The following is a 27,333-nucleotide window of genomic DNA, read 5'->3' on the forward strand; positions in this document are numbered from 1 at the left end:
TTTACAGGCAAGTCAAACATTTTTCTCTCTTTTCTTTGTTTTAGAGATGGGTTAGAATGCCTTTAAAGTTTATTGCTTTCTGTGCCCCCATTAGGAAGATTCACCCTCTCTTTATTTTTCCTGTTTTCCATTATCACTGAAATTGAAAAAATCCCAAATTGTGGGCTGCCACCAGGAATAGAAGGAAGCTTCTAATGGGGGCACTAACCCTGGTTACAACAAGGGACTCCCTCTTTTTAGATTTCTTTTCACTTTCTGTTTTGATTATGGGATAGGTAGTAAAGTGAAATTCCCCTAGTTAGACAGGGGGGCAAAAAAAAAAAAAAAACCTGACCGGTGTTATAACCCTCCTTTACTCTAAAATGGGGGAGACATGTTTTTACCTCAGTTATACTTTTAAACACACTTCTATTTAAAGTAGTTGTAAACCTCAGATGTGAAGTATGAACAAAGCATATCTCTCAATAGTGTATACTTGTCTCAATTAAGAAAATTAAGTAACATTTCTGTCTGCTGCTTCGTGCTTGCCTCCGTAAAGAGCACTAAGTGTCTGCTGCCTCATTTCTCTGCTATCAGCAGGAGTCATTTCTGACAAGTTTTCCTGACACCAAGAAAAAAATGGTGACGGGGGAAGGACCTCCAGTAGATTGACAGCCTCAGCTCTGCTCCTGTGTGCTGTGTGGAAAGGGTGTGTCTCTTCATTCCAATCAGCTCTCAGAGCTCTCCTCACCGAGCTCTGCAGAGTATAACTTCAGCTCTCCACCCCATATTTTCTGAACTCTCAGAAAAGCATTGTAAATACAATACTTTGAACAGATGAAGAGAAGGCTTCAGATGAACAGGTACTCCTTATCTAGGAAGATTTGTCTCATCTCTGTGTATCACCATCAGGCCATCAGATGCCACAGCCCTATGAACACAAGAGCTTTATAGCCATGCTTAGGCAACAAACTAACTTGGCATTGTTGGTGCCATAAACCGCTTGAGTAAAAAAAATAAAAAATAATAATGTATGTAGTAAATGTATAGGAGGGGAAATGAATTAGTAAATGTGTTCATAAATTGCAAAAAGGAAATATAAGTTTACAAACAATACATAATTACAATTCCTTCAACAGTAAAATGACGAATAGTACATATTTCCTCTTTTCGTAATGCAATTAGACAGGCCAAATTTGAGGGTAGTGCTCTTTTTATGTGAAGCTCAGCTTATACTAATGTCTACGTGAGGGAATCCACCTAATTGACAGACGCACAGGGCAGTGATTGAGGATTAGCACAAGTAGATTGTAAAGAACAGGAATACTTCTTCCTGGATTAGGCAGTGCAGCTCACTAATCTGCTTGTTTCTGAAAATAAAATTTGCAAGGTTTTGAGGATTTTGGGAAGCTGTTGATTCAGTAATGTGAAGTACAGCTCTAAATGGCATTTATACAAAAATAAATTAGTAAGGAATAATTAAAGCTCAGCACCACCTCTTCATTCCTTCCCCCTCCTTTATTGATAATCAGAACCTGACTTGCTTTGATGGCTGTATCCATAGGTAAAATGTCTCATCTGTGGATAAAACTTCAATGACGTCTGTAAAAATTACTAAAATAATTGTTTAACTACTGTACTGAGTAGTCAGTGTTCCTTCTAGTGCTAACTTGCATCAGAAATATGTTTCTGACACTTTCATGCATAAGTCTTTGCTATTACAGAAATAGAGTAGCACTGTGTTGCTACATAAGATTCTATATTTATTACTTTTAATGGATAAGTTCACCTTTTACAAAAAAAATCATAAATGCACATGTGCATTTTTTTTTTTTTTTTTTTTTTTTTACTATGCAACGTGTAATGCATTGCAATGACAGGATTCTGCAGATTCTCAGTACAGTTGCCTGCCTGTACATCGTATGGGCAAACAGTTATTGAATTGCAGGAAGACTCAATGAACTACTAGCCTGCTCACCAGCACCCTCGTAGTTCATTGAGAACCACAAGCTGTCAGCGATGGCAGCCAATGGTACTTTTACATAGTTACATAGGTACATAGTTAGTCTGGCTGAAAAAAGACAAAAGTCCATCCAGTTCAACCATTAAAAAAAAAAAGTTCTAATCCTATACCCACAGTTGATCCAGAGGAAGGCAAAAAAATACCCAGCAAAGCATGATCCAATGTGCCCCTGCAGGGAATATAATTCTTTCTTGATCCTCGAGAGGCAATCGGATATTCCCTGGATCAACTTTACCTATAAATGTTAGTATTCAGTTATATTCTGTGTAAAATACTTTTAATTCATTAATTAAAAGAACTCTGTGAATGAATGACGCAGGGATGGGAAGAGAATCCCCTGCTTGCTGTCACAGGGAAGGGGGGTGATCAGGTGGAGAGCGGGCAGGAGCTGGAACATGTTACATGTTCCACCCTAAATTCAGGTGGAACATGTAACATGTTCCAAAAGTGACCTTATCCTTTAATGATCACCATAAGGAGATTTGCGTCTAAAGGCTTGCATACATAGGCATTTGCGTCATACAGTGCTCAGCATAAATGAGTACACCCCTTTTTGAAAAGTAAGATTTTAATCAATATTTCAATGAACACAAGAACAATTTCCAAAATTTTGACATTTGTTTATAGAACATTTGTTTAGCTCATTACATTAACGTAAGGTTAATATATCTTATTCAGATTTACTCGAATTAGTTGATACAAAATGAATACACCCCACAACAAAAACTACTACATTTAATATTGTATGACCTCCATGATTTGTAGGGATGGCAACAAGTCTTCTAGGCATGGAATAAACAAGTTGGCGACAACTGCTATCTTTTTCCATTCTTCAAGAACGACCTCTTTTAGAGCCTGGATGTTGGATGGAGAGTGATGCTCAACCTGTCTCTCAGATCAGGAGAAATACTTGGCCACTGAATCACTTTCATCCTCTTCTTCTTCAGAAACGCAACACTGGCCTTATATGTGTGTTTTGGATCATTGTTGTGTTGGAAAAGTGCACGATGACCAAGGGCACGAAGTGATGGCAGCATCTTCTCTTTCAATATAGAGCAGTACATCTGTGAATTCATGATACCAGCAATGAAATGCAGCTCCCTGACACCAGCACTCACTCAGCACCACAGAAGGACACTGCCACCATCGTGTTTCACTGTAGGCACCATGCATTTTTCTTTTGTACTCACCTTTGCTACGCCATACAGTTTTGAAGCCATCAGTTCTAAAAAAATGCATCTTGGTCTCATCACTCCAGAGTACAGAGTCCCAGAAGTCTTCTCTTTTCAGCATGGGCCTTGGCAAATTCTAGGCAGAATTTTTGTGTGTGGGCTTTAGGAGAGGCTGTCTACATGGACGACACCCATGCATGCCATTCCTTTGCACTTTGCAGTGTACGCCGTATTGTGTCACGGGAAACAATCGCCCCAGTTTGGCTTTCTACTTCTTTAGCTAACTGCAGTGAACGTGAATGGCGATTTTCTTCACCCCTTCTCATCAGAAGATGCTCCTGTCGAGGTATTAACTTCTGTGGATGGCCTGGACGTCTCTGTGAGATGGTTGCAGTTCCATTGTTAAATTTTTGTATCACTTTTGCTACAGTATTCTGACTGATAAATAAAGCTTTGCTGATCTTCTTGTAGCCTTCACCTTTCTTGTGTAAAGAAATTATTTTCTGTCTCAGGCCTTGTGACATTTCTCTTCCATGTGGTGCCATTGCTGACAGCATGAAATGGGAAAGGGTTTTCTTTGTTAAGTAAAGCCCATTTATAATCAATTTTTTACTGGACACCTGTTTAATGAATAATTAGATTCACCTGTAGTTGAAATCTTGTTAATTTAGGATTTTGTGGTCTAAAATTTAGTTTTGCTCCTAAAACTTTTATTGGGGTGTATTCATTTTTTTTTGGCCTTGAAACAGTTTGTTTGGAAAATACTTTGTGTGTGCAAATTAACAAATCTTGTTTGCAATCAATGGCCCGCATTTGTGGGAGTATTTTATAGTATAGTATCCCATAGAAAATGTTGAAAGGAAAGTAAAGTTTTTTTCTGACGAATCTGTTGGGTTGTACTTATTTATACTGCACATTCTCCTAGGCAAGTCAATTGGAATGCAAAAGCCAGCTTAGGTAGTCAGAAACTCCTGTGAATTAACTCTAATAACAGAATCATCTCAAAGTAATCCCAAATGCAATATACACTATATTGTCAAAAGTATTGGGACACCCCTCCAAATCATTGGATTCAGGTGTTCCAATCACCTCCATGGCCACAGCAAATCAAGCACCTAGGCACGCAAACTGCTTTTACAAGCATTTTTTAAAGAATGGCTCGCTGTCAGGAGTTGAGTGAATTCAAGCATGGTACCGTGATAGGTTGCCACCTGTGCAACAAGTCCATCCGTGGCATTTCCTTGCTACTAAATATTCCACGGTCAACTGTTAGTGGTATCATAATGAAGTGGTAGGCCACGTAAAATGACCTCATGCAGCACATGCAGAAGCGCACAGTGCGCAGAAGTTGTCAACTCTCTGCAGAGTCAATAGCTAAAGACCTCTAAACTTCGTGTGGCCTTCAGATTAGCAGAACAGCAGTGCTTAGCAGCTGCATCCAAGCCTTACATCACCAAGTGCAATGCAAAGTGTCGGATGCAGTGGTGTAAAACACGCCGCCACTGGACTCTAGAGCAGTGAAGACGTGTTCTCTGGAGTGGCCAATCACGCTTCTCTGTCTAGCAATCTGATGGACGTGTCAGGGTTTGGCGGTTGCCAGGAGAATGGTACTTGACTGACTGCAAGTGTAAAGTTTGGTGGAGGGGGGATTATGGTGTGGGGTTTTTCCAGGAGTTGGGCTTGGCCCCTTCGTTTCAGTGAAGGGAACTCTTAAGACATGTTGGACAATTTCATGCTCCCAACTTTGTGGGAAGAGTTTGACTGCGCACCAGTGCACAATGCAAGGTCCATAAAGACATGGATGAGCGAGTTTTGGGTGGAGGAACATGACTGGCCTGCACAGAGTCCTGACCTCAACCCGATAGAACCCCTTTGGGATGAATTAGAGTGGAGACTGCTAGCCAGGCCTTCTCATCAGTGCCTGACCTCACAAATGCACTTCTGGAAGAATGGTCAAACATTCCTATAGAAACACTCCTAAACCTTGTGGACAGCCTTCCCAGAAGAGTTGAAGCTGTTGTAGCTTCAAAGGGTGGGCCAACTCAATATTGAACCCAATGGACTAAGACTGGGATGCCATTAAAGTTCATGTACGTGTAAAGGCAGGCGTCCCAATACGTCTGGTAGTATAAGGTGAGTGCACATGCTGGAAAGCTGCACTTGTCCACGTATCCAAGCCCTAAGGATCATGGATGTGGAATTTCAGCAAACCTTAAGTGTTGCCAGCAATAGAACTGCCCATGTGATATAGTCCTAAAAAGATGTTTTGTTGTAATCTTCAGTTCCCTCCTTCCCTCTTATGTGATATCATTATCCAAAGTTTTTTTTTTTTGTTTTTTTTTCAGCAAATCTAAAATACTTAAGATTTTTGGGTGTAAGTGAGCAACAGTTTTTCAGTTACTGCAAGTGGAACTCCACTACATTGCCAACATTATATTTTGACTTTCCCGTTTGGTTACAGGGCTGTTTTGTGGGCAATGTATGTGCAGGGTTTGGTTTTCAAGGGTTCTTGATTAGGTGTGCTCTTATTAAGGTGAAGGCAGAAAAAGCAAAAAAAAAAGGGGGGGGGGGGATATGGGAGATTTTAAATGGTGCAGAAAACTTCCTGTACAGGAAACGATTAAAACTTATGGTGAAGCTATCTCAAAATCTATGCAGTTCAAACTGAGTATATAATGAGAAAAAACAATTCTTTGGAAGATAGACAAACGAAATGTAAAATTGCTTATTAAGATTTGGAGATAAAAACCGCTGAAGTTCTGCATAAATATCGTCTTTTCCTCTTAAGCTGAACTTTGCCATATCCCTTTCCACCATCTTGGTCAGTAGACTTCTAATTGATTTAAAGGACTAATAGAGGAATGCAGTAAGGAGCAAGGCAAGGCTTGATTTTCCTACAGGAAAACCTGAGATATACATATAAAGTTAGCTATATTATAAACCTATATTTCTTTTATCTACTGACCTTTTTTATGTGTGGTTTTCACTGATGACATGTTCTGTTTATTATATGTTTCATTGAGAGGAAATTCTTTAAATTTTTTTTTTTTTTTACATTAGCAACAGAAATGCTTTAAAAAAAAAATAACAATAGAAATGTATCTGTAACTAACATACAGAGATTGACATGCTGATTTCTCATCATTGATGTCTCCTAGTTGGAAGATGAGGCGCTTAAATATATTGGATCACAGTGTCCAGAACTTGTCACGTTAAATCTACAGGCGTGTTCCGTAAGTATTATATTTTGTCACTTACCTTAAAAATGGGGCATGTTCATGGTAAAATATTTGTTTTCTTATGCTTTTTTGCAGTGGATAGACAAAGCATAGCTGATGATTGATTGTCATGCTTCTAGTTCAGTGGTGGGCAACCTTTTTTTTTCAACTGAGCCAAATCTCGCCAAAACCACGATTGAAATTTATTTTGAGAGCCACATTTTTAAAACTGAAAATACACCCCCCATATAGTAATTCATCCCCCATATAGTAATTCATCCCCCATATAGTAATTCATCCCCCATAGTAATTAATCCCCCATATAGTAATTCATCCCCCATAGTAATTCATCCCCCATAGTAATTCATTCCCCATAGTAATTCATCCCCCATATAGTAATTCATCCCCCCTATAGTAATTCATTCCCCATATTGTGTCAATTCACTTACCTTTGCTCCGCGCGTTCCTCTCGCCGTGTTCCCGCGCCGTTCCGGTCTTCAGGGCGGACTGTGAGAGGAGAGGAGTTCGTCACGCTGCCCCGCCTACATCCTGACAGCCAATGTTTGCCACGCTCCGCGGGCCGGATTAAAAGGTCCTGACTTTTGGGGCGGCCGCCCGAGAGGAGGGAGGGGAGCGGGCGCCCGGCACACAGAAGAGCCGCATTAAAGTGTGTAAAGAGCCGCATGTGGCTCGCGAGCCGCGGCTTGCCGACCACTGTTCTAGTTGATTACCAAACATTGGTAGGACTTTGGGCCACATTAGACAGTCAATTCTGTCATCAGCAAGAGAATAGCTAAAATTCATTTTAAATTGATCTATAGACTCCCCTTTGATGTCCAACAGGATCTGTCAGTTGCAGTTTCATTTCAGCAGTGTTCAGGCAACAATGGAGTGTATTCCACCAGTGAAATTAGAAGTTGTATTTCATTCAGTTTTATCTGGTGAAGTGTAACCTGGAAAAGAACATTTAACATGGCCCTAATATACACACCTAGCTAACTTAAAGGCTAAGGCTACGTTCACACTAGCGTTGTGTGCAGGCGGCAGAGAGGCGTTTGGGAAGCGTTTTTACCGCTTCCCAAACGCCTCTGCCAATTCTGCACATTACAGCACATGGTGCTGTTCTAACGGGAGCGTTTGCGTCGCGTTGCGTCGCGGCAATACGGACGCCTCTGGACGAGTCAGGAGGCGTTGAAGCCTCCTATTCTCGTCTATGGTGCCGCTCCGCAAACGCCCGGCCGGCGTTTGCGGTGCGGTTGCGACGCGGTTGCGGGGAGTTTGCGGAGCGGTAACACCACTCAAACTGCATTATAGGCGTTTGTGGGGCGTTATTAACGCTCGGCAAACGCCTAGCAAACGTCGCTAAACCGCGCATGCGGCGTTTGCGGAGTGTTAAAAAACGCTCCGCAAACGCCGGACCAACGCTTGCCAAGCACTATAAGGGCGTTTGGCAAGCGTTGGCAAAACAGCCAAGTGTGAACGAGCCCTAAGTCCACCTTTTACAATTAATAATAAATGCATTATATACTTCCAGGAAAAAATGTGTTATATTTTTTTGCAAAGCATTGCAGTTGCAATCAGTGGATCAAAAAAGCAGGTTCCTGCAGACTCTTTTTCCAGCTTCCTGCCCGCACTGAGGTGTGGGCTTTCAGTTAGAGAGCTGGAGGAGGCGTCCATAGACTTTGAGCATGGTAATTACTGCACTCATGTTTCATTGAAAACTGGAAAGGACAGGACTTGAAGTTCATTCATTCACATGTAAATGAATGATGCAGCTGTAGAGCCCCATACTACCATGCAAATTTTAAAAGTGGAAAACGTGGGATTAGCCACTAATGGGTAATTGTTCAAATACCAAAAGCTTTCTGTGCCATTAAAATCTAACTCCAGGTTTGACATAACTTTAAATAGTTCATTTGGACTAATACTTGGTCTTACCAGCATGTACAAAACAAATGGAGCATATGCCATTTGTTTGTTGACATCTCTTTTTTTGTTTACAAACGATTTTATTGTACATGAGTAGACAGGCAAACAACAGCTCATTTTAAAAGTGATATTGTCAGCAAAAACAAGGCACTTTTGAAAAGTACAATACATAAAAGTATATTAACATAACAAAGAAGATAAGAAAAAAAAAGAGGAAGTTACGAGTGCATGAAGTACGTAAACGACAAAGTAGGTTAAGTGATACATCCGTCAACAGTATATGCTAGCCAACCCCTACTGGGGATGTTATTAAGCATGCAATAAGTGTCTCTGCAATCTCTCCAAGACTTCCATTTTTTATCGTATAAGTGCATCTTATCTAGTAGGGTATAATGAATGCGTTCCATAAGCATTACAGCATCAATTCTGTGTAAAACGGAGTCCAAGGGTACAACATTGGACCTCCAATGTAGGGCAATAGACCATAAAGTGGCAATACATAATGTATGTATCAATCTCAGATTGGCATCAGAGACCCCTGGGATATGGGCCCCCAATAAACAGGTCTGCATGGACAATCGTATCGGGGTACCCGACAGTGAGGCAGCCACCTCAGAAATCCTACGCCAGATCAAGGATATAGTCGGGCAATCCCAAAATATATGAACCAAAGTACCTGTGCAGTCGCAGCCACGAAAACATAGAGGGGACGTTTGTGGAAACAATACATGTAGTCTTGACGGGGTATAATACCATCTGGTTAGAACTTTAAGGGCCGTCTCACGAACAGAAAGAGATCTAGAGCTTTTGCATATATTATCCACCATGGAATCCCAATCCTCATCTGAAAAAGTGATGCCACAATCCTCTTCCCATTTTCGTCTGTACAAAGGGGGAGTATGAAAAAGACAGATCAAAAATTGGTGATAAAGATCTGAGATAAGACCCTTACCCCTGGGAGAATCACGGCTGATACGTTCAAAAAAGGAAATCGGAGAGGATGGGGTAAGGCCAAAGTGCGCATGAAAAAAGTGCCTAATCTGTCTATAGCGAAGGTACTCACGAAGAGGAACATCAAACAACACGCGCAGCATATCAAAGGTAATGTAAGATCCTCCTCTTTGGAAATCAGATAATCTGATAAAAGATCGATCATACCACCAACGAAACATGTGGGGGGTAGAAAAGGCTACAACAAAAGTAGGATCACCAAAAAATGACACACCTGGGGGAATAGGAGAGACTAAACCCAATTTAGATTTGTGTTTGGACCAAAGCGTCAGTGAATGGGTCACTATGGAGTTACGAAAAACAATCGATCGGGGGGAGATGTTAGACCATAAAAAGGACGTATCGACTGAGGCTCAAACTTTATCCATGGGATTTGAGAGTTAATAGTAGCCCATTGTGATAATTGCGCAAAACGAGCCGAGAGGTAATATAACCAAAAGTTAGGAAGACCGAGACCTCCCGTCCGTTGTGAGCGATACAAAATGGATGAGGCAAAACGTGGATGCTTATTTCCCCAAATAAAATTGTTAATAGTCCGCTGAAAGTGATCCAAAAACGTTTTTGAGACCGGAACTGGAAGTGCTCTAAAAAGATAAAGTAATTTGGGCAAAATATTCATTTTAACCGCCGTGACTCTACCCAGAAAGGAGATATGGTAACCGTGCCAGATTTTCAGTAGAGTAGAGAGACGCGATACACATGGTGGATAATTAGCTGCAAATATATCCGAATATCTGGGAGTGAGGTTAATCCCCAGATAGGATATCCTGTCCTTGACCCAGCGAAATGGGAAAGAACTACGGAGAGATACACTTAGGGAGTCAGGAACATTGATAGGCATGATCACAGATTTGGTAAAATTAACGGTGAGACCTGACACTTTGGCAAAATCGTTCAATACAGCACACAAGTTAGGTAAAGAAGTCAACGGGTTAGTAATAAAAAGCATAACATCATCAGCATACATGCTCAGCTTAAAATGTGAAACTAATAATGAATAGCCAGAAATATCCGAATGTGACTTAATCACCAATGCCAAGGGTTCCAACACCAGCGCAAATAAAAGGGGTGAAAGAGGACAGCCCTGGCGGGTACCTCTACCCAATGTAAAGAAATCAGAGTTACAGCCAGGAAGCCTAATTCTTGTTTTAGGAGAGTCGTACAGGGCATGTATGCCTGCCAAAAACCCATCATTGAAGCCCATTTTCTGTAGCAAGGAAAACAAGTAGGGCCAAAGAACACTATCAAAGGCCTTGTTTATATCCAAACTCATCAACAGAACCTCTTTGGAATGTAAATTGGCGTCTTGAATAACATTTAGAGTGAGACGAATGTTATCAGTAATAAATCTGTCGGGAATAAAACCCGACTGGTCTGGAGAAACCAAAGAGGAGATGATAGGGGCCAACCGGTCCGCCAAAATACGGCTAAATATCTTTAGATCATTATTCATGACCGAGATTGGTCTATAGTTTTGTGGCAAACAGTGGTCTTTCTGTGGCTTGGGTATTAAAGACATGTTAGCCAACAACATCTCCTCAGGGAACCTACCCCCCTGCAAAACATCATTAAACAAAGTTATCAAGTATGGAGCCAACGTAGAGGCAAAATGTTTATAATAGCTAGCGGTAAATCCGTCAGGACCCGGTGCAGTAGAGCGTTTAAGCGTGCTTATCGTACGTGTTATTTCCTCTAAAGTACAGGGGGCATTAAGAGAGACAATCTGAGAGGGTGTAAGGGCAGGGAGGGGTATAGAGTCCAGCCATGAGTCTGACAGAGGAACAGAATCCGACTGCGGAGGAGCTAGTAGTTTAGAATAAAAATTTTCAAAAATACCCAAGACCTCCTGAGGTAGAGATGAGATAGTGCCCGAGTTTGTGCGTAATTTATACACGTGTGGGGGGCGCAGAGAGTGGTTCAACTTCCTTGCAAACATGGTAGATGCCGAGTTACTATGTAATAGGAATGAGGCCTTCGACCAGCGAAGAGCCTTTTCAGTGTTTTGGGAAAGCAGGGCATTCAGTTTTAAGCGCTTTTGGGACAGTAGCTGTTTATTAAGTAGAGATGGATTAGCGACATGGCTTCTATAGTGTGCTTCTAATTCTCGGGTTAGAAGTAGTATTTGCTGCCAACGTTTTCTATTTCTGGATGAGGCCATGGAGATAAGACGGCCTCGTAGGACCGCCTTGTGAGCTACCCAGAGTGTGGCTGGGGAAATATCAGGGGTTGAATTAGATTGAAAATATTCCTGAAGAGATGTAACCACCTCCTGACGAGAGTCAATATCAGTTAGCATAGAGTCATTAAGTCTCCAAGAGAAGGGAGTAGGTGCCAATCCCACAAACGTGATAGATAAAGCCATAATACTATGATCCGACCAGGGGCTCAAATGAATGCAAGCTACCCTAGAATTAGCTAGTAAAATCAGGGTACAATATATATAGTCTAATCTAGCATAAGAGTCATGAGGGTGGGAATAAAATGTATAATCCCTGGCTCCTGTGTTATGCGCTCTCCAGGCATCCACCAACTGGAGGGCATCTAGTTTCTTAGTAAGGGATTTTGGGAAAGCCTGGGAAGAGTGCGAGGGGGAACTACGGTCCAAAAGAGGATTTGCCACCAAATTAAAATCCCCACCCACCAATAGATGGGGGGACAAAAACCTATCCAGAGCACCAAAAAATTTAGAAAAAAAGGTAGCTTGTGCTGAATTCGGTGCATAGACATTAGCAATAGTAAGTTCTCGACCTGAAAGGGTGCCTTTAAGAATGATAAATCTACTGTCAGGATCACGATACACATGTTGAACCTCAAAAGGGAATGAGTTATGCAGAAAGATGGCCACTCCCCTACTCTTGGAGGAATGCAGGGTATAATACCCCTGCCTATAAGATCTATGAAAATATGTCAGGTGTTTTGCAGCTGCAAAATGTGTCTCCTGTAATAAGATAATCTTGGCTCCCAGTCGTTTATATTGAAGAAAGGCTGTTTTGCGCTTGTTTGGCGAATTGAAACCCTGGACGTTATGCGAAATACATTGAATTACCATAGCAAACAGAGCTTGTTACTATCATCATAAAAGTACACACAGCAGGGATATCCCTTTAAAAGTAATTGGCTAGATATAGAAATCCGCAGGTCTACAGCAGACAGACGTACAGGTGGCAGAACCAGCCCAGGGGACCCCCCGGCCCCAACATGGGGGCCATGACGTCCACAGACCGACACAACACCATCCTCATGCACTAAAGTTTTGAAAAAAAAGACAAAAAACAATAGAGAGGAGGTTTGAACAGCTCCTACAATGAAGAGGGTAACTCAAGAACATGGATCAGGCTGAAAATTTGTCATACCTGATAAAACAAAAAGTTCAAATATTAAGGGGCCAAATGGGCCCAGACCCTGTCTCCCTAAAACATGGAAAACAGAACCGCCACCCCACGATCGGGCGGCGACACCACCGGCCATGTCAGGAGGCAGGGTGGGGTAACGTGTCGAAGAGTTGTAAAACCATAAACCAATGGGCGTAATTAAGAGGGACCGAAGACCCTTGTTATACCTTAACTCGTCCAGCTATCAATGCAAGGCACACATAATACTCAGAATGATAAAATTAACATAGCAGTAACCATAGAAATACACATCCTGACAACGTAAGATATAAAGAGCAAAATCCCTGTGTCCCAATTCGTGGTAAAGTCATCAAAGACAATAGGCAAGACCAAGGACTGTCAAACAATAGGTAAAAGGCAAATGGGAATGGACCTGTCAGCCCGGATCCTGTCTGACTCTCCGTCTATCTCTCCGTGGAGATGGGGTATGCCAAATGGGAGAGATACGAGGAGTGGAGGGTGGACGTTGAGGTGATGGGGTATCTGCTAGGCCTAATTTGGCCAAGATTGCTCTACCTTCAGAAGGGGATGTAGCTATATATGTGCTCCCATTATGTGGAACTATCAACTTAAAGGGAAAGCCCCATTTGTAGCGGATACGAGCTGAGAACAGGACCGTTGTGACTTCTTTCATTTTTCTACGCTTCTCCAACGTGGCCGGGGAAACATCTGGAAAGATTTGTAAGACCGAGCCTTCAAAGGAGATCATTGGGGTATTGCGAGCAGCTCGGAGTATTTCTTCTTTGGTCATAAAGTCTCTCATGCATAGGACAATATCCCTAGGCGGCTTGTCAGTAGGAGGTTTAGGGCGCAGGGCTCTATGGATGCGGTCACAGGCAAAAGACCCAGGGTCACGATCCGGGAGGAGTGATTGAAATAATTTGGTCACGGTTAAGGAGAGGTCTGACACAGACTCCGGGATTCCCCTGATTCGCAGATTATTCCTGCGATTGCGATTATCAAGGTCCTCAACCTGCGCCTGTAGTTGAAAAAAGGCTGTTTGTAAATGATCATGCTCTCTGGAAAGTTCACCATAGGCCAGGCTAAGTTCATCGTGTTTGGTTTCTAAGCGGTCTGTCCTGGAGCCCAGCGTGGCTAATTCCTGAGAGAGAACATTAGTATTTTTATGTAATTCCGATTGAAATTTGGCAGCCAGTTTGGCGTACATGGTTTCCAAGCAGGACTCCAAGTTTCCTTTTGTAAGTTGCTGTGTATTTTCATTGACCAAGGTCGATAAAGGAGCTGTGCTATCCTGTGTGGGATCGGACAGGGATGCTCGCTCTGTATTAACTGGAGACATGTTACAAAGCTCGTGTGCCTTAAGTAGGTATGTAGTGAGGGACTTCTGGGCTTGTCCCTTTTTTTTCTTTGTGGACGGCATACAGGGAGTCTCTTGGGGGTGATCAACTTAAAGTAGGATAATGAATGGAGATTATAACCCCAGGGGACCTATATCGCCCAAAATAGGTTTAGGGTTGTAGTTACATGAATGCGGTTAGATCCGTCTGCAAGGACATTATATTGTAAAAATATTTAACAAGCCATGGAAAGGTAGAGATGACATAGATCGTAGCAACCGGCAGAGATATCACACCGGAGCAGGATGATGGCACCAGATCCCAACTTAGGACACAAGAGGGACAAATGGGAAGCAGAGGACCTCCAGCACCGAGCACAGTGCCCTCCAGGGAGACACCCGACGGGGCAGTATCTAGGCCCCAGTAGGCCTCTGAGCCCAACAGGGGCTGTGGTCACGGAAGACAGCAGGCTCCGGGGTCAGCAGCGTGAGGCCCACTCCCCAAGTCACAGTGGGGGGAGCTAATGAAAGGAGGGCACCCGCACCCCCTACTCACTGCGACCAGATGAAGGAGGCTCCTGACTGATGATGAAGGTCGCAGATGCCACCGCCGCCGCGGGAAGCAGCAAAACCCAGCGGCGTCACTCCCCCAGTCCCAGCAGTGCAGAGGGCGCCGCGGATATCTCCAGGCGATCTCCCACAGCCCGGATGGCAGCAGGTATGGACGGGAGAACTGATGGGTGGCGCCGGAGCCCCGGCCCACGCGGTCGCACCAGGCCGCGGACGTCAGCCGCCACGAGGGGCGGAAATATCACCTGGGGTCCGGCTCCCCGGGATCGGGGATACTACCCGGGTCCTCCGCTGTCACTCCGTGATCTGCCGCCGCTCGGATGGCAGCGGATTTTGAAGCTCGGCACCGGAGCTCCGGATCATGCGGCCGCTCCGGTCGCCATCTTGGACACGCCCCCCTGTTGACATCTCTTTAATGAGCATCTAGACCAGTGATGGCGAACCCGTGGCACGCGTGCCACAGCCGACACGCCGAGCCTTATCTGTGGGCACGCCAGGAGAATCCAGCGGCGCGCTGTCTTCCCGGCTGTAGTGTGCGTGACAGCCGGGTCCCAAGTGCGCATGCACAAGAAGCAGTGCTCTTTGTGAATGGTAAGGCGGTACCTGGGACACATGACAGATCCCAGAAGCCGCCGGACCAATCACAAAGCGCAGCGCTTCTCGCGCATGCGCACTGGGCATCCGGCTGTCCGCCCACACTACAGAAGCCGGGAAGACAACGCGCGGCTGGATAAAGGAACAGGTAAGATAAAAAAAAAAAAACTCTGCGGAAGTAAGAGCGGGTACCTGTCAAATTCAGGTACCCGCTCCCCCTCCCTCCCCAAAGGTCAGCAGTCATCCCTGTGCTGTCCGCAGTCTCTGGTCATCCCTGTGCTGTCCGCAGTCTCTGGTCATCCCTGTGCTGTCCGCAGTCTCTGGTCATCCCTGTGCTGTCCGCAGTCTCTGGTCATCCCTGTGCTGTCCGCAGTCTCTGGTCATCCCTGTGCTGTCCGCAGTCTCTGGTCATCCCTGTGCTGTCCGCAGTCTCTGGTCATCTCCTGTACTGTCCGCAGTCTCTGGTCATCCCTGTGCTGTCCGCAGTCTCTGGTCATCCCTGTGCTGTCCGCAGTCTCTGGTCATCCCTGTGCTGTCCTCAGTCTCTGGTCATCCCTGTACTGTCCGCAGTCTCTGGTCATCCCTGTGCTGTCCGCAGTCTCTGGTCATCCCCTGTGCTGTCCGCAGTCTCTGGTCATCCCCTGTACTGTCCGCAGTCTCTGGTCATCCCTGTGCTGTCCGCAGTCTCTGGTCATCCCTGTGCTGTCCGCAGTCTCTGGTCATCTCCTGTGCTGTCCGCAGTCTCTGGTCATCTCCTGTGCTGTCCGCAGTCTCTGGTCATCCCTGTACTGTCCGCAGTCACTGGTCATCCCTGTACTGTGTCCGCAGTCTCTGGTCATCTCCTGTACTGTGTCCGCAGTCTCTGGTCATCCCTGTACTGTCCGCAGTCTCTGGTCATCCCTGTACTGTGTCCGCAGTCTCTGGTCATCCCTGTACTGTCCGCAGTCTCTGGTCATCTCCTGTACTGTCCGCAGTCTCTGGTCATCCCTGTGCTGTCCGCAGTCTCTGGTCATCCCCTGTACTGTCCGCAGTCTCTGGTCATCCCTGTGCTGTCCGCAGTCTCTGGTCATCCCTGTGCTGTCCGCAGTCTCTGGTCATCTCCTGTGCTGTCCGCAGTCTCTGGTCATCCCTGTACTGTGTCCGCAGTCTCTGGTCATCCCTGTGCTGTCCGCAGTCTCTGGTCATCTCCTGTACTGTGTCCGCAGTCTCTGGTCATCCCTGTACTGTGTCCGCAGTCTCTGGTCATCCCTGTACTGTGTCCGCAGTCTCTGGTCATCCCTGTACTGTGTCTGCAGTCTCTGGTCATCCCTGTACTGTGTCTGCAGTCTCTGGTCATCCCTGTGCTGTCCGCAGTCTCTGGTCATCTCCTGTACTGTGTCCGCAGTCTCTGGTCATCTCCTGTACTGTGTCCGCAGTCTCTGGTCATCTCCTGTACTGTGTCCGCAGTCTCTGGTCATCCCTGTACTGTGTCCGCAGTCTCTGGTCATCCCTGTACTGTGTCTGCAGTCTCTGGTCATCCCTGTGCTGTCCGCAGTCTCTGGTCATCCCTGTACTGTGTCCGCAGTCTCTGGTCATCCCTGTACTGTGTCCGCAGTCTCTGGTCATCTCCTGTACTGTGTCCGCAGTCTCTGGTCATCCCTGTACTGTCCGCAGTCTCTGGTCATCCCTGTACTGTGTCCGCAGTCTCTGGTCATCCCTGTACTGTCCGCAGTCTCTGGTCATCTCCTGTACTGTCCGCAGTCTCTGGTCATCTTCTGTACTGTTCGCAGTCTCTGGTCATCTCCTGTACTGTCCGCAGTCTCTGGTCATCTTCTGTACTGTTCGCAGTCTCTGGTCATCTTCTGTACTGTTCGCAGTCTCTGGTCATCTCCTGTACTGTGTCCGCAGTCTCTGGTCATCTCCTGTACTGTGTCCGCAGTCTCTGGTCATCTCCTGTACTGTGTCCGCAGTCTCTGGTCATCTCCTGTACTGTGTCCGCAGTCTCTGGTCATCTCCTGTACTGTGTCCGCAGTCTCTGGTCATCTCCTGTACTGTCCGCAGTCTCTGGTCATCTCCTGTACTTTCCGCAGTCTCTGGTCATCCCTGTACTGTCCGCAGTCACTGGTCATCCCTGTACTGTGTCCGCAGTCTCTGGTCATCTCCTGTACTGTGTCCGCAGTCTCTGGTCATCCCTGTACTGTCCGCAGTCTCTGGTCATCTCCTGTACTTTCCGCAGTCTCTGGTCATCCCTGTACTGTCCGCAGTCACTGGTCATCCCTGTACTGTGTCTGCAGTCTCTGGTCATCTCCTGTACTGTGTCCGCAGTCTCTGGTCATCCCTGTACTGTCCGCAGTCTCTGGTCATCCCTGTACTGTGTCCGCAGTCTCTGGTCATCCCTGTACTGTCCGCAGTCTCTGGTCATCTCCTGTACTGTCCGCAGTCTCTGGTCATCTCCTGTACTGTCCGCAGTCTCTGGTCATCTTCTGTACTGTTCGCAGTCTCTGGTCATCTCCTGTACTGTCCGCAGTCTCTGGTCATCTCCTGTACTGTCCGCAGTCTCTGGTCATCCCTGTACTGTCCGCAGTCTCTGGGCATCCCTGTACTGTGTCCGCAGTCTCTGGGCATCCCTGTACTGTGTCCGCAGTCTCTGGGCATCCCTGTACTGTGTCCGCAGTCTCTGGTCATCCCTGTACTGTGTCCGCAGTCTCTGGTCATCCCTGTACTGTGTCCGCAGTCTCTGGTCATCCCTGTACTGTGTCCGCAGTCTCTGGTCATCCCTGTACTGTCCGCAGTCTCTGGTCATCCCTGTACTGTCCGCAGTCTCTGGTCTTCTCCTGTACTGTGTCCGCAGTCTCTGGTCATCCCTGTACTGTGTCCGCAGTCTCTGGTCATCCCTGTACTGTGTCCGCAGTCTCTGGTCATCCCTGTACTGTTAATTAGTTTGCACTACTGTACGAGTTGTTTTTTCTAAACCAAAAGCTCGATATTCAGGTTTCATTGCAGTGTTGGCACTTTGAAAGAAATAAGTTGGTTTTGGGTTGCAGTTTGGGCACTCGGGCTCAAAAAGGTTCGCCATCACTGATCTAGACTGTTTATTAAGGAAGTCACTGGTGGAAAGAGCATGCTTTTGCCTAGCAAAAATAAAGTTAATACTCTTATGAACAAGTTCTTCTCTCCTGGGTTTAGAAAGAGTTTTTCATCCCTTCCATACTCCTTCCTCCAAGTCTAAGCCCAGCACCTCCTTTTGCTGCAAACCCTGGACTCCCAAGCTGGCTAAGCATGGCTTCAAGCCCCCCTCTCAGTGATGAAGCAACCCGCTTCTTCAAGTTTGGGTACATCTATCGGTTTCCTCATACATGTGGATTTGAGGCAATGTGGATTTTTTTTTGTTTTGTTTTGTTTTTTTGATTTTGTGGGTGGGAGACTGTCCTTTCCAGGTTGTGGCCCTGCCATTTGGCCTATCAACTCTCTTCAGGCCTTCACAAAAGTCTAGGCCCCTGTTCTGCCTCCTCTTCTCTCTCAAGAAGTCCACAATGTGGGCTACCTGGACGACCTGCTCAAAGCTCATTCCATCTAGGCTTTGAATACCAACATGCACCTGACTGTGCAGAATTTTGGGTGGATTCTAAAACCTCAGAAGTCTGCACTGGATCCAGCTTTTACAGTCTTGGAATACTTGGGACTGATCCTGAACATATTCCAATCCCAGGTCTTCTTTTTTATTTTTCGGAAAAGATCATGACCCCACATTTTTAACCCTATCCAGATATCACCCCCTCAGTACCTGAGGGTACTGGGTCTAATGGTATATTAATTTGAGGCAGTACCTTATGGCCAGTTCCACTCCAGGCCACTGCAGCTTCACATTCTGTCTAAGTGGGTCATACACCTGTCTCCCTCTGCCCACTTCCCCTTGACTTGGTATACTTCCTATCTGGCACTGGAGTCAGAGAAACCATTCCTCTCAATGACTTGGGAGAGTCTGAACACGGATGCCGGTCTGTCAGGATTGTGTGTGTGGATTGTGTGTGTATGTGTGTGTGTGGGGGGGGGGGGTTCGGTCCTTGTAGGGTTGAACGTTTAAGGGACCTGGTTGGCACAGGAATCCAAACTTACATTAATCATTTTGGTGCTCAGATCCTTTGGCTGTCCCCCGAACAATTGACATCTCCACTTTGGGGACTTTTGATGTGTGTTCATTCAGACAATGGCATGGACGCTGCCTATATCAACTGTCAAGGAGACTCAAGAAGTTGAACAGTCGAAAAGGGAATAGAAAGGTTTTTTACCTGGACAGAGCACCATGTTCCATCCCTGACCACATTGCACATTCCAGGCATGGAAAAGTGTCTGACTTCCTCAGCTATCAGCATATGAATCGCGGTGAATGTTCCTTCACTTGGAGGTTTAACAGGATCTTTGATGCTGGTGGGGACACTGAATGTGGATCTGTTAGCACCCAGGTTCAACAACAAACTGAACAGATTCACAGCCAGGTCCAGGGATCCTCACGTTTTTACAGTAGAAGCGCTGGTGACTTTGTGGGATCAGATTTGCATTTTTCCTCCCATGAAGCTCCTTCTACAATTGCTCCAAAGGATTGAGTCGGAGAGCATTCCAGTGATTCTTATGGCAACAAACTGGCACAGGAGGGTTTAGTACTCTGACATATTCTGACTTCTGACAAACTCCCCTTGGCCTCTTCTGGATTGTATAGACCAGTGATGGCGAACGTTTTAGAGATCGAGTGCCCAAGCTGCAACCCAAAACCTACTTACTTATTGCAAAGTGCCAACTCTTCAATTAAACCTGAATATTGAGGTTTTAATTTAGAAAAAACATACATTAACATCCTTTGTCTTAAAAGAAAAACACAATAACAGAGCTTCCACTGACCACCGACACAAGGGGGCAAAGTTCCACTGACCACCAGCACAAGGGGGCATAGTTCCACTGACCACCAGCACAAGAGGGCAAAGTTTCACTGACCACCAGCACAAGCTAAAATCTTGGCAGCGCACTGAGCGGCCATGTAAAAGCTTGGAGGAGTCGCACCTAATGAGTCATGGCTCATGACATCATCGCCTGGCACCGTGACTCCTTTCAGAGCATGCACATGACCCCTGTGTGCACTGTTATCCGATGCTCACCTGCTGGGATGATGCTATGGTGACTTGGCTCGCGTACCAACAGAAAGGGCTCTGCGTTCCCGCTGCGGCACCCATGCCATAGGTTAGCCACCACTGGCATAGACCTTCTGTCTTAATGCCTGATCTGCCATCCTGCTTCTCATTCGCTGACTTTTATGAGGGACAGAGGCTTATCAGATTTGGTCATCCTGACACTTTTCTATGTTAGAAAGTTGGCTTCTTGATAAATTTATCATATATGGAAGACTTATTTTGCATGGTGCAAGCAGAGACCGTTTTATCCTAGAAGATACTCTGTACTTAGTATCTGGATCTGCATATAGTCTTGAGTACCCTCAATGGATAAATTTTGGCCTTGGCTATCCTCTTCTAGTGTACTTTAGCCTCTCCATCCCTGGTGGAGGCCTTTGCACAGAAAGTTGCTTATTTAGTTCCTCCTAGACACTCTCCAGTGACTCTTTCAGATCTCATAGTGGAACTTATGGTTCTTCAAAAGCCTCTCATCAATCCTGCCTGGGATATTTCCTTAGCTGAGCCCACTCACAAGGTGTTTTTTTTTTTTTTGTTGCCATCACCTCTACTGGGCAAGTATTGGAGTTGGGAACATTGTCTTGTAAAGAATCTTTCCTGGTTTTGTACAGCGATAAGGTTGTCCTGGGACCTAAGGCTTCCTTTCTGCCCAAAGTGGTCTTCTCCTTTCACCTTAAAGCCTATCTCCCCATTTTATGTTATTAAGCTGGCCCAAAAGAACTGTTTACTACACTACTAGGTGCACTTGTTGGGTGTGCTGTATTCACTGTATGTAGGCCCAGCTACATTCAGTATACTGTGCTGTTTTATGGCAGTGGGATGGGGGCTTCCTGTCACATTCACAGTACTAAATAGTCAGGCTGAGCGCTGCTCAGCCATTCATGGGGATCGTTGTGTTTTTATGAATGAATACAAAGCTTCCGGTGGCTGAGGAAGAGAGGCAGGCGGAATATGTCACCTAAGCCCAGATTTCAGTTGACATTTTTCTAAGTTAATTTAAGTGTCTGATTAGTTCTTTTATGAAAAAATATAGTTTTTTTTTTTTTTCTTCAAACCATGTAAATTGACTTTAATTATTCAGTGTTTTATCAGTGGGGAAAAAAGATAATGTGGACAGACTGTGGCATTTTAGTTCTTGAGTATGTCTAGCAGCCTTTGTTCATCTTACATGTCTGCAGCTTGCCTTGTACTTTGATATTCATTCTGTTCCAGCAGCAGATAACTGATGATGGACTCATCACAATTTGCCGTGGATGTCACAAGCTGCAGTCTCTGTGCGCCTCTGGCTGTTCCAACATCACAGACTCTATTCTTAATGCACTGGGACAGAACTGCCCCCGACTCAGGTAACAAATGAGGTTATATATAAAAGAATGGCTAATTTTACACAAATGGGTAGAACCAATCTCCTTAAAGGTATTACACATCTCTCTAATCCTGTGTAATCAATACAGTAGCAGAGAAAAGTAATTCACATATTCTAGACACCAATGTCTATATACATTTCAAATACAGGTAGAGGGTGACTCCTGGATGCACCACATTCATGATAAAAGAGTAGATCTACTTCCTCTCCATTAGGTGATCCAAAGTCTCAAGCCTTTGCCAGATTTCAAGTCAACAAAGGCAAAGGGGCTAAGTATTCACTTACAGGCCTGAGTTGTAAAAGTGTAAAATATCCAAAAGTCTTTTTTCCTGCTGGACAGGCTTTTTTTTTTTTTTTTTTAGCAAATAATACAACCTGTCAGTGCCTTGTCAAAAGAAATATATCTAATTTAGGTGACCAGGCCCTTTTTACTTGTGTGTATCTTAAAGAATATTATTTGAGAAGTCGTAACTGTACATTTTGTTTTCCACTTATTTCTTTCAGAATTCTTGAAGTAGCTCGATGTTCACAGTTGACAGATTTAGGATTTACCACTCTGGCTAAAGTAAGGCGGGTTGCATTTGTGTTTGCTCCATTTTCCTGAATGTTTTTATTTTTTAAAATGGCTTAATGTGGGAGGATGGGGAAAGGAGACACCTAATCTAAAGTATTTGCATATCTGCAGCAATAGATCTACTATGGTGGATGAAAACCTAGGGCTTAAAGTGACACTACACAATATCCTTAAGCCTAGTACACACTACTAGTTTTTTTTGTTTAGCCCAGCAGGCTGAACCAAAAAAAAAAAAACCTGACAACTCAGGAGTAGACGCTGTACTTACTATCCAGTGTTAGTACAGCAATCTCCCCTGCTGTGCTTATGTGTTCTGACAGGGGGAACGACCCCCTGCTAGAACATTCCAGTTGGCACTCTTAGCCATTGTCTGTGAGTGCTGATCGGCAGACCTTTTTCGGTCATGCTGTGTTGGACTGGCTGCTGTACACGTGGGCTGAATGTCAGATGGATTCTATTGAACCGTCCGTCATTCGGCCCATGTGTACTAGGCTTTATTCTCCAAATATCCTTCAACTTCATCCACTACGTAACTGCTTCCCAACTGCCCTATAGCAAAACTACTGCTACAGGGCGGCAGGGCTGCGGAAAATCACGTGTGTGTATATATATTTTGTATTCCGGGTAGGGGGGCGCACGCACCGCCAGCTACTGATTTCGATCACTGGGTCCCGGCCAGAGATTCCCCACCAGCACCTGGCGATCACCGGGTATCACTGACAGGAGAGAGACCTGTGTGTAAACAACACAGGTCTCTCTCCTGCCAGCAATAACATGCTGCTGTGTATTTCTCTGCACAGCAGAGAAATACACAGCAGTGTGTTTCTCTAGTAAAACAGACACACAGTAAAACCGCACACAGTTAACCCTTTGATCGCCCCAGATGTTAACCCCTTCCTGCCCAGTGTCATTAGTACAATCTCAGTGCTTTTTATTAGCACTGATAACTGTATTAGTGTCATTAAGATGTCAGTGGCAGTTAATCCCCCCCAGTGTCAGAATGCCTGCTGCAGTCCCGCTTTAAGTCGCTGATCGCCGTCATTACTAGTATAAAAAAATAAAAATTTTCCAGTATATATACCGCCATTCGTAGACACTACACCTTTCCAGTAAACCAATTAATTTACATGTATTGGGATTTTTTTTTTTAGGAAAGACATGTAGCAGACTACATTTTGGCTTAAATTTATGACAAAATTTGTTTTTTTTGTTTTTTTTACTGGATATGTTTTATAGCAAAAAGTAAAAAATTTTGTTTTTTTTTTTTTTCAAAATTGTTGCTCTTTTTTTGTTTATAGCACAAAAAAAACCAAAAAACGCACAGGTGATCAAATACCACAGAAAGAAAGCTCTTCTTTTTATGGGAAAAAAAAAGAACATAAATTTAATTTGGGTGCAGCGTTGCATGACCGCGTATTTGTCAGTTAAATAACGCAGCTCCATATCGCAAAAATGGCCTGGTCAGGAAGGGGGGTAAGGGGGGCAAGAGGTTAATGGCTCTGTAATCTATTCATGAAATTGTTCCTTACTGTGTTTCTGCCTCCTTGTTAACGTCCTCTGTGGGATCCCAAACCTCTCCTTACCCACCCACCCCTTTTTTTTTGTTTGTTTTTGGGACAAGCAGTGCACATTTGTTTCGGTTATTTGCACTGTTCTAATTAAAAAAAAAAAAAAAAAAGGCATCCAAAAGGCGCTGGAACTTTGATATGTGTTATACAAAGTGGTGAGAGGGCAAGAACCCACTGGCTCCAGAGCTTAGTAAATGAGCAGATGCTTTGCTGACCTCCATCATCCAATCACATGCAAGCAAAAATGCTTTTTTTTATTTTTTATTTTCTCTGCACGTGATTGGGTATTCTTTGAAAAGTGAAGCTGTACCTCATTTACTAAGCTCTGGAGTAACTGCTCTTGCAGAGGGCAACTGCAAAGTGCAAGGTGTATTTTGCCTTTAGTAAATCAACCCCAGTGTGTCTTGGCCCCACCCACTGCTTCATCACATGATTTGATTGACAGCTGTAGGAGCCATTGCAAGCCTCAGCAAAGCCTATGAGAGTGGGGAGAGCCATTACGAACAGGAACAGTTCTGGATTGGGTGAGAGTTCAGGTTAGTATAAGGAGGCATGAGGGGGCTATATTACTACCTAAACATTTCTGCCTTAATGCAGGAAATGTATTAAGGTAAAAAAAAACATATTTGGGCTTTAGAACCACTTTATAATATTTGAAAAAATGATGGCCATAGTTATGAAAGCTAATATTTGATTGGTTGTTACAGGCAATAGTCCTAAGAGCTCTTAGAAATGATGGGAAACACTGGCACATTTCATTTTCCCCTGTGACTTTACAAGTGATATATTAATTATTAATTGAATATGGCCTTTTCTACATTTTGTTAGCTAAATTTGTGTTCATTAACTCTGTTTTAATATTGTCCACTCTATAGAATTGCCATGAGCTAGAGAAGATGGATTTGGAGGAATGTGTACAGGTGAGTTCTGAATTGCTATGAAAATAAAGAATTTAAAACAGGATGGAATAGGGTGTATGACCTCATTTACAGTGGATATAAAAAGTCTACACACCCCTGTTAAAATGTCAGGTTTCTGTGATGTAAAAAAATGAGACAAAGATAAATCATTTCAGAACTTTTTCCACCTTTAATGTAACCTATAAACTGTACAACTCAGTTGAACAACAAACTGAAATCTTTTAGGTGGAGGGAAGTAAAAATAAAAAACTAAAATAATATGGTTGCATAAGTGTGCACACCCTTAAACTAATACTTTGTTGAAGCACCTTTTGATTTTATTCCAGCAGTCAGTCTTTTTGGGTATGAGTCTATCAGCATGGCACATCTTGACTTGGCAATATTGCCCACTCTTCCTTGCAAAAACACTCCAAATCTGTCAGATTGCGAGGGCATCTCCTGTGCACAGCCTTCTCCAGATCACTCCACAGATTTTTGATCTGATTCAGGTCTGGGCTCTGGCTGGGCCATTCCAACTTTAATCTTTTCTGATGAAGCCATTCCTTTGTTGATTTAGATGTATGCTTTGGGTTGTTGTCATGCTGAAAGATGAAGTTCCTCTTCATGTTCAGCTTTCTAGCAGAAGCCTGAAAGTTTTGTGCCAATATTGACTGGTATTTGGAACTGTTCATAACTCCCTCTACCCTGACTAAGACCCCAGTTCCAGCCCCAAAGCATGATCCTGTCACCACCATGCTTCACTGTGGGTATGGTGTTCTTTTGGCGATGTGCAGTGTTGTTTTTGCACCAAACATATCTTTTGGAATTATGGCCAAAACGTTCAACCTTGGTTTCATCAGACCAGAACACATTTTCCCACATGCTTTTGGGAGACTTCAGATGTGTTTTTACAAAATTTAACCAGGCTTGGATGTTTTTCTTCGTAAGAAAAGGCTTTCATCTTGCCACTCTACCCCACAGCCCAGACATATGAAGAATACAAGAGATTGTTGTCACATGTATCACACAGCCAGTACTTGCCAGATATTCCTGCAGCTCCTTTAATGTTGCTGTAGGCCTCTTGGCAGCCTCCCAGACCAGTTTTCTTCTCGTCTTTTCATCAATTTTGGAGGGACGTCTAGTTCTTGGTAATGTCACTGTTGTGCCATATTTTCTCCACTTGATGATGACCGTCTTCACTGTGTTCCATGGTATATCTAATGCCTTGGAACTGATACCTTTTTAACAGTGAGATCCCTCTGACTCTTTGGAAGCTCTCTGTGGACCATGGCTTTTGCTGTAGGATGTGACTAAGAAAATGTGAGGAAAGACCTACTAGAACAGCTGAACTTTATTTGGGGTTATTCACAGGCACTTTAAATGATGGCAGTTGTGTACTGACTCCTATTTAACATGATTTTGAACATGATTGCTTAATTTTGAACAACAGCTACACCCCCAGTTATAAGAGGGTGTGCACGCACACTTATGCAACCGCATTATTTTAGTTTTTTATATTTATACACGAGGGGCGTTTAAGTCAAACCGGGGATTTAAATATTACTGGTATAAAAAGGGATGCTAGTGTGTCATTACTACAAGTGGTGGCAAGTGTGTGCTATTACTGATAGGCGGCGTACATGACGCGGGCCAGTCCAGAGACCGTTAATCAAGATGGCAGACAACAGCGTTAGTGCTTGCATGGAACAGAGTGTGGTGATGATGTTTCTTATGAACGAAGGTGTAAAACCCGCGGATATCTACAGAAGACTTCAAGCACAGTACGGTGATAAGACGCTTGGCCACAGAAAGACATTTGATGATGCATGGAACGCCTGATCCTGGATTGACGCGTAACCTGTCATGAAATTGTACAAGAGTTTTAGGATGGTTCAGGCGTACTGACAAATCATTCTATGCCAAAGCTTTCCAGGCATTAAACACTGGCATAAATGTAGCAGGGGAGTATGCTGAAAAATAAATTCAGTTTCCACTCCTCGAAATTTGTTCTTTTATTCTATAAACTCAAAAGTCCTGGTTTGACTTGAACGCCCCTTGCACATACACTATGGAAATAGCATTGTGGCATAGTAAAGAAAAGTTATGAAAATGGAGAAGTTGTAGTCCTGAGTGCTATTTCAGATACTGGGAGTTTAGGTTTGGCAGAGACGTGGCATTGACTGCATTTTACTTCACCTTTCTTTGTGTTGCAGATTACAGATAGCACTCTTATCCAGCTTTCCATACACTGTCCAAGGCTGCAAGTGTTGGTGAGTGTTACTTTGTGTGGTAGGGGTGATGTTCAGTTTTTATTTTATTTTTTCAAGTTTTATTGGCACAAAAGAATCCTAAAACAGGTGCAGAAAATGTACCAGATTATAAGAGTCCAGTCACACCAGAAACTGCGCATTTACTGCACACCTTTACATGCGCGGTGATGATAATTTGATATGGGTTTTTTATGCACATTTGCAGTGCATTTTTCCTAAGCTAGGTTGCATGTCCTTTGCGATCCCTTCCATCTTATTTCTTCACGTGGTTTTACGTGCTCTGCACTATGATGCAGTGCAAAAAAAATGGAT

General features: G+C 44.2%; 1 protein-coding gene across 2 annotated transcripts in view; it reads left to right on the forward strand.

Annotated features, from left to right (window-relative positions):
• The window catches only part of FBXL20 (F-box and leucine rich repeat protein 20), a 110,376-nt gene that overhangs the window by 70,220 nt on the left and 12,823 nt on the right, over window positions 1-27,333 (forward strand). The window contains exons 9-13 of one of the 2 annotated variants that reach the window (XM_089654871.1): window positions 6,333-6,407; window positions 21,557-21,690; window positions 22,215-22,275; window positions 24,728-24,772; window positions 26,965-27,021. In XM_089654871.1, coding sequence (XP_089510997.1) covers window positions 6,333-6,407; window positions 21,557-21,690; window positions 22,215-22,275; window positions 24,728-24,772; window positions 26,965-27,021 — 372 coding nt within the window. The remainder of the gene's footprint in view (window positions 1-6,332; window positions 6,408-21,556; window positions 21,691-22,214; window positions 22,276-24,727; window positions 24,773-26,964; window positions 27,022-27,333) is intronic. The other variant, XM_089654872.1, reaches the window with a different exon arrangement.

This window comes from Staurois parvus, unplaced genomic scaffold, assembly GCF_062004578.1.
Source record: "Staurois parvus isolate SC_StPar_1 unplaced genomic scaffold, SC_StPar_1.0 ptg000813l, whole genome shotgun sequence".
Taxonomy (NCBI): domain Eukaryota; kingdom Metazoa; phylum Chordata; class Amphibia; order Anura; family Ranidae; genus Staurois; species Staurois parvus.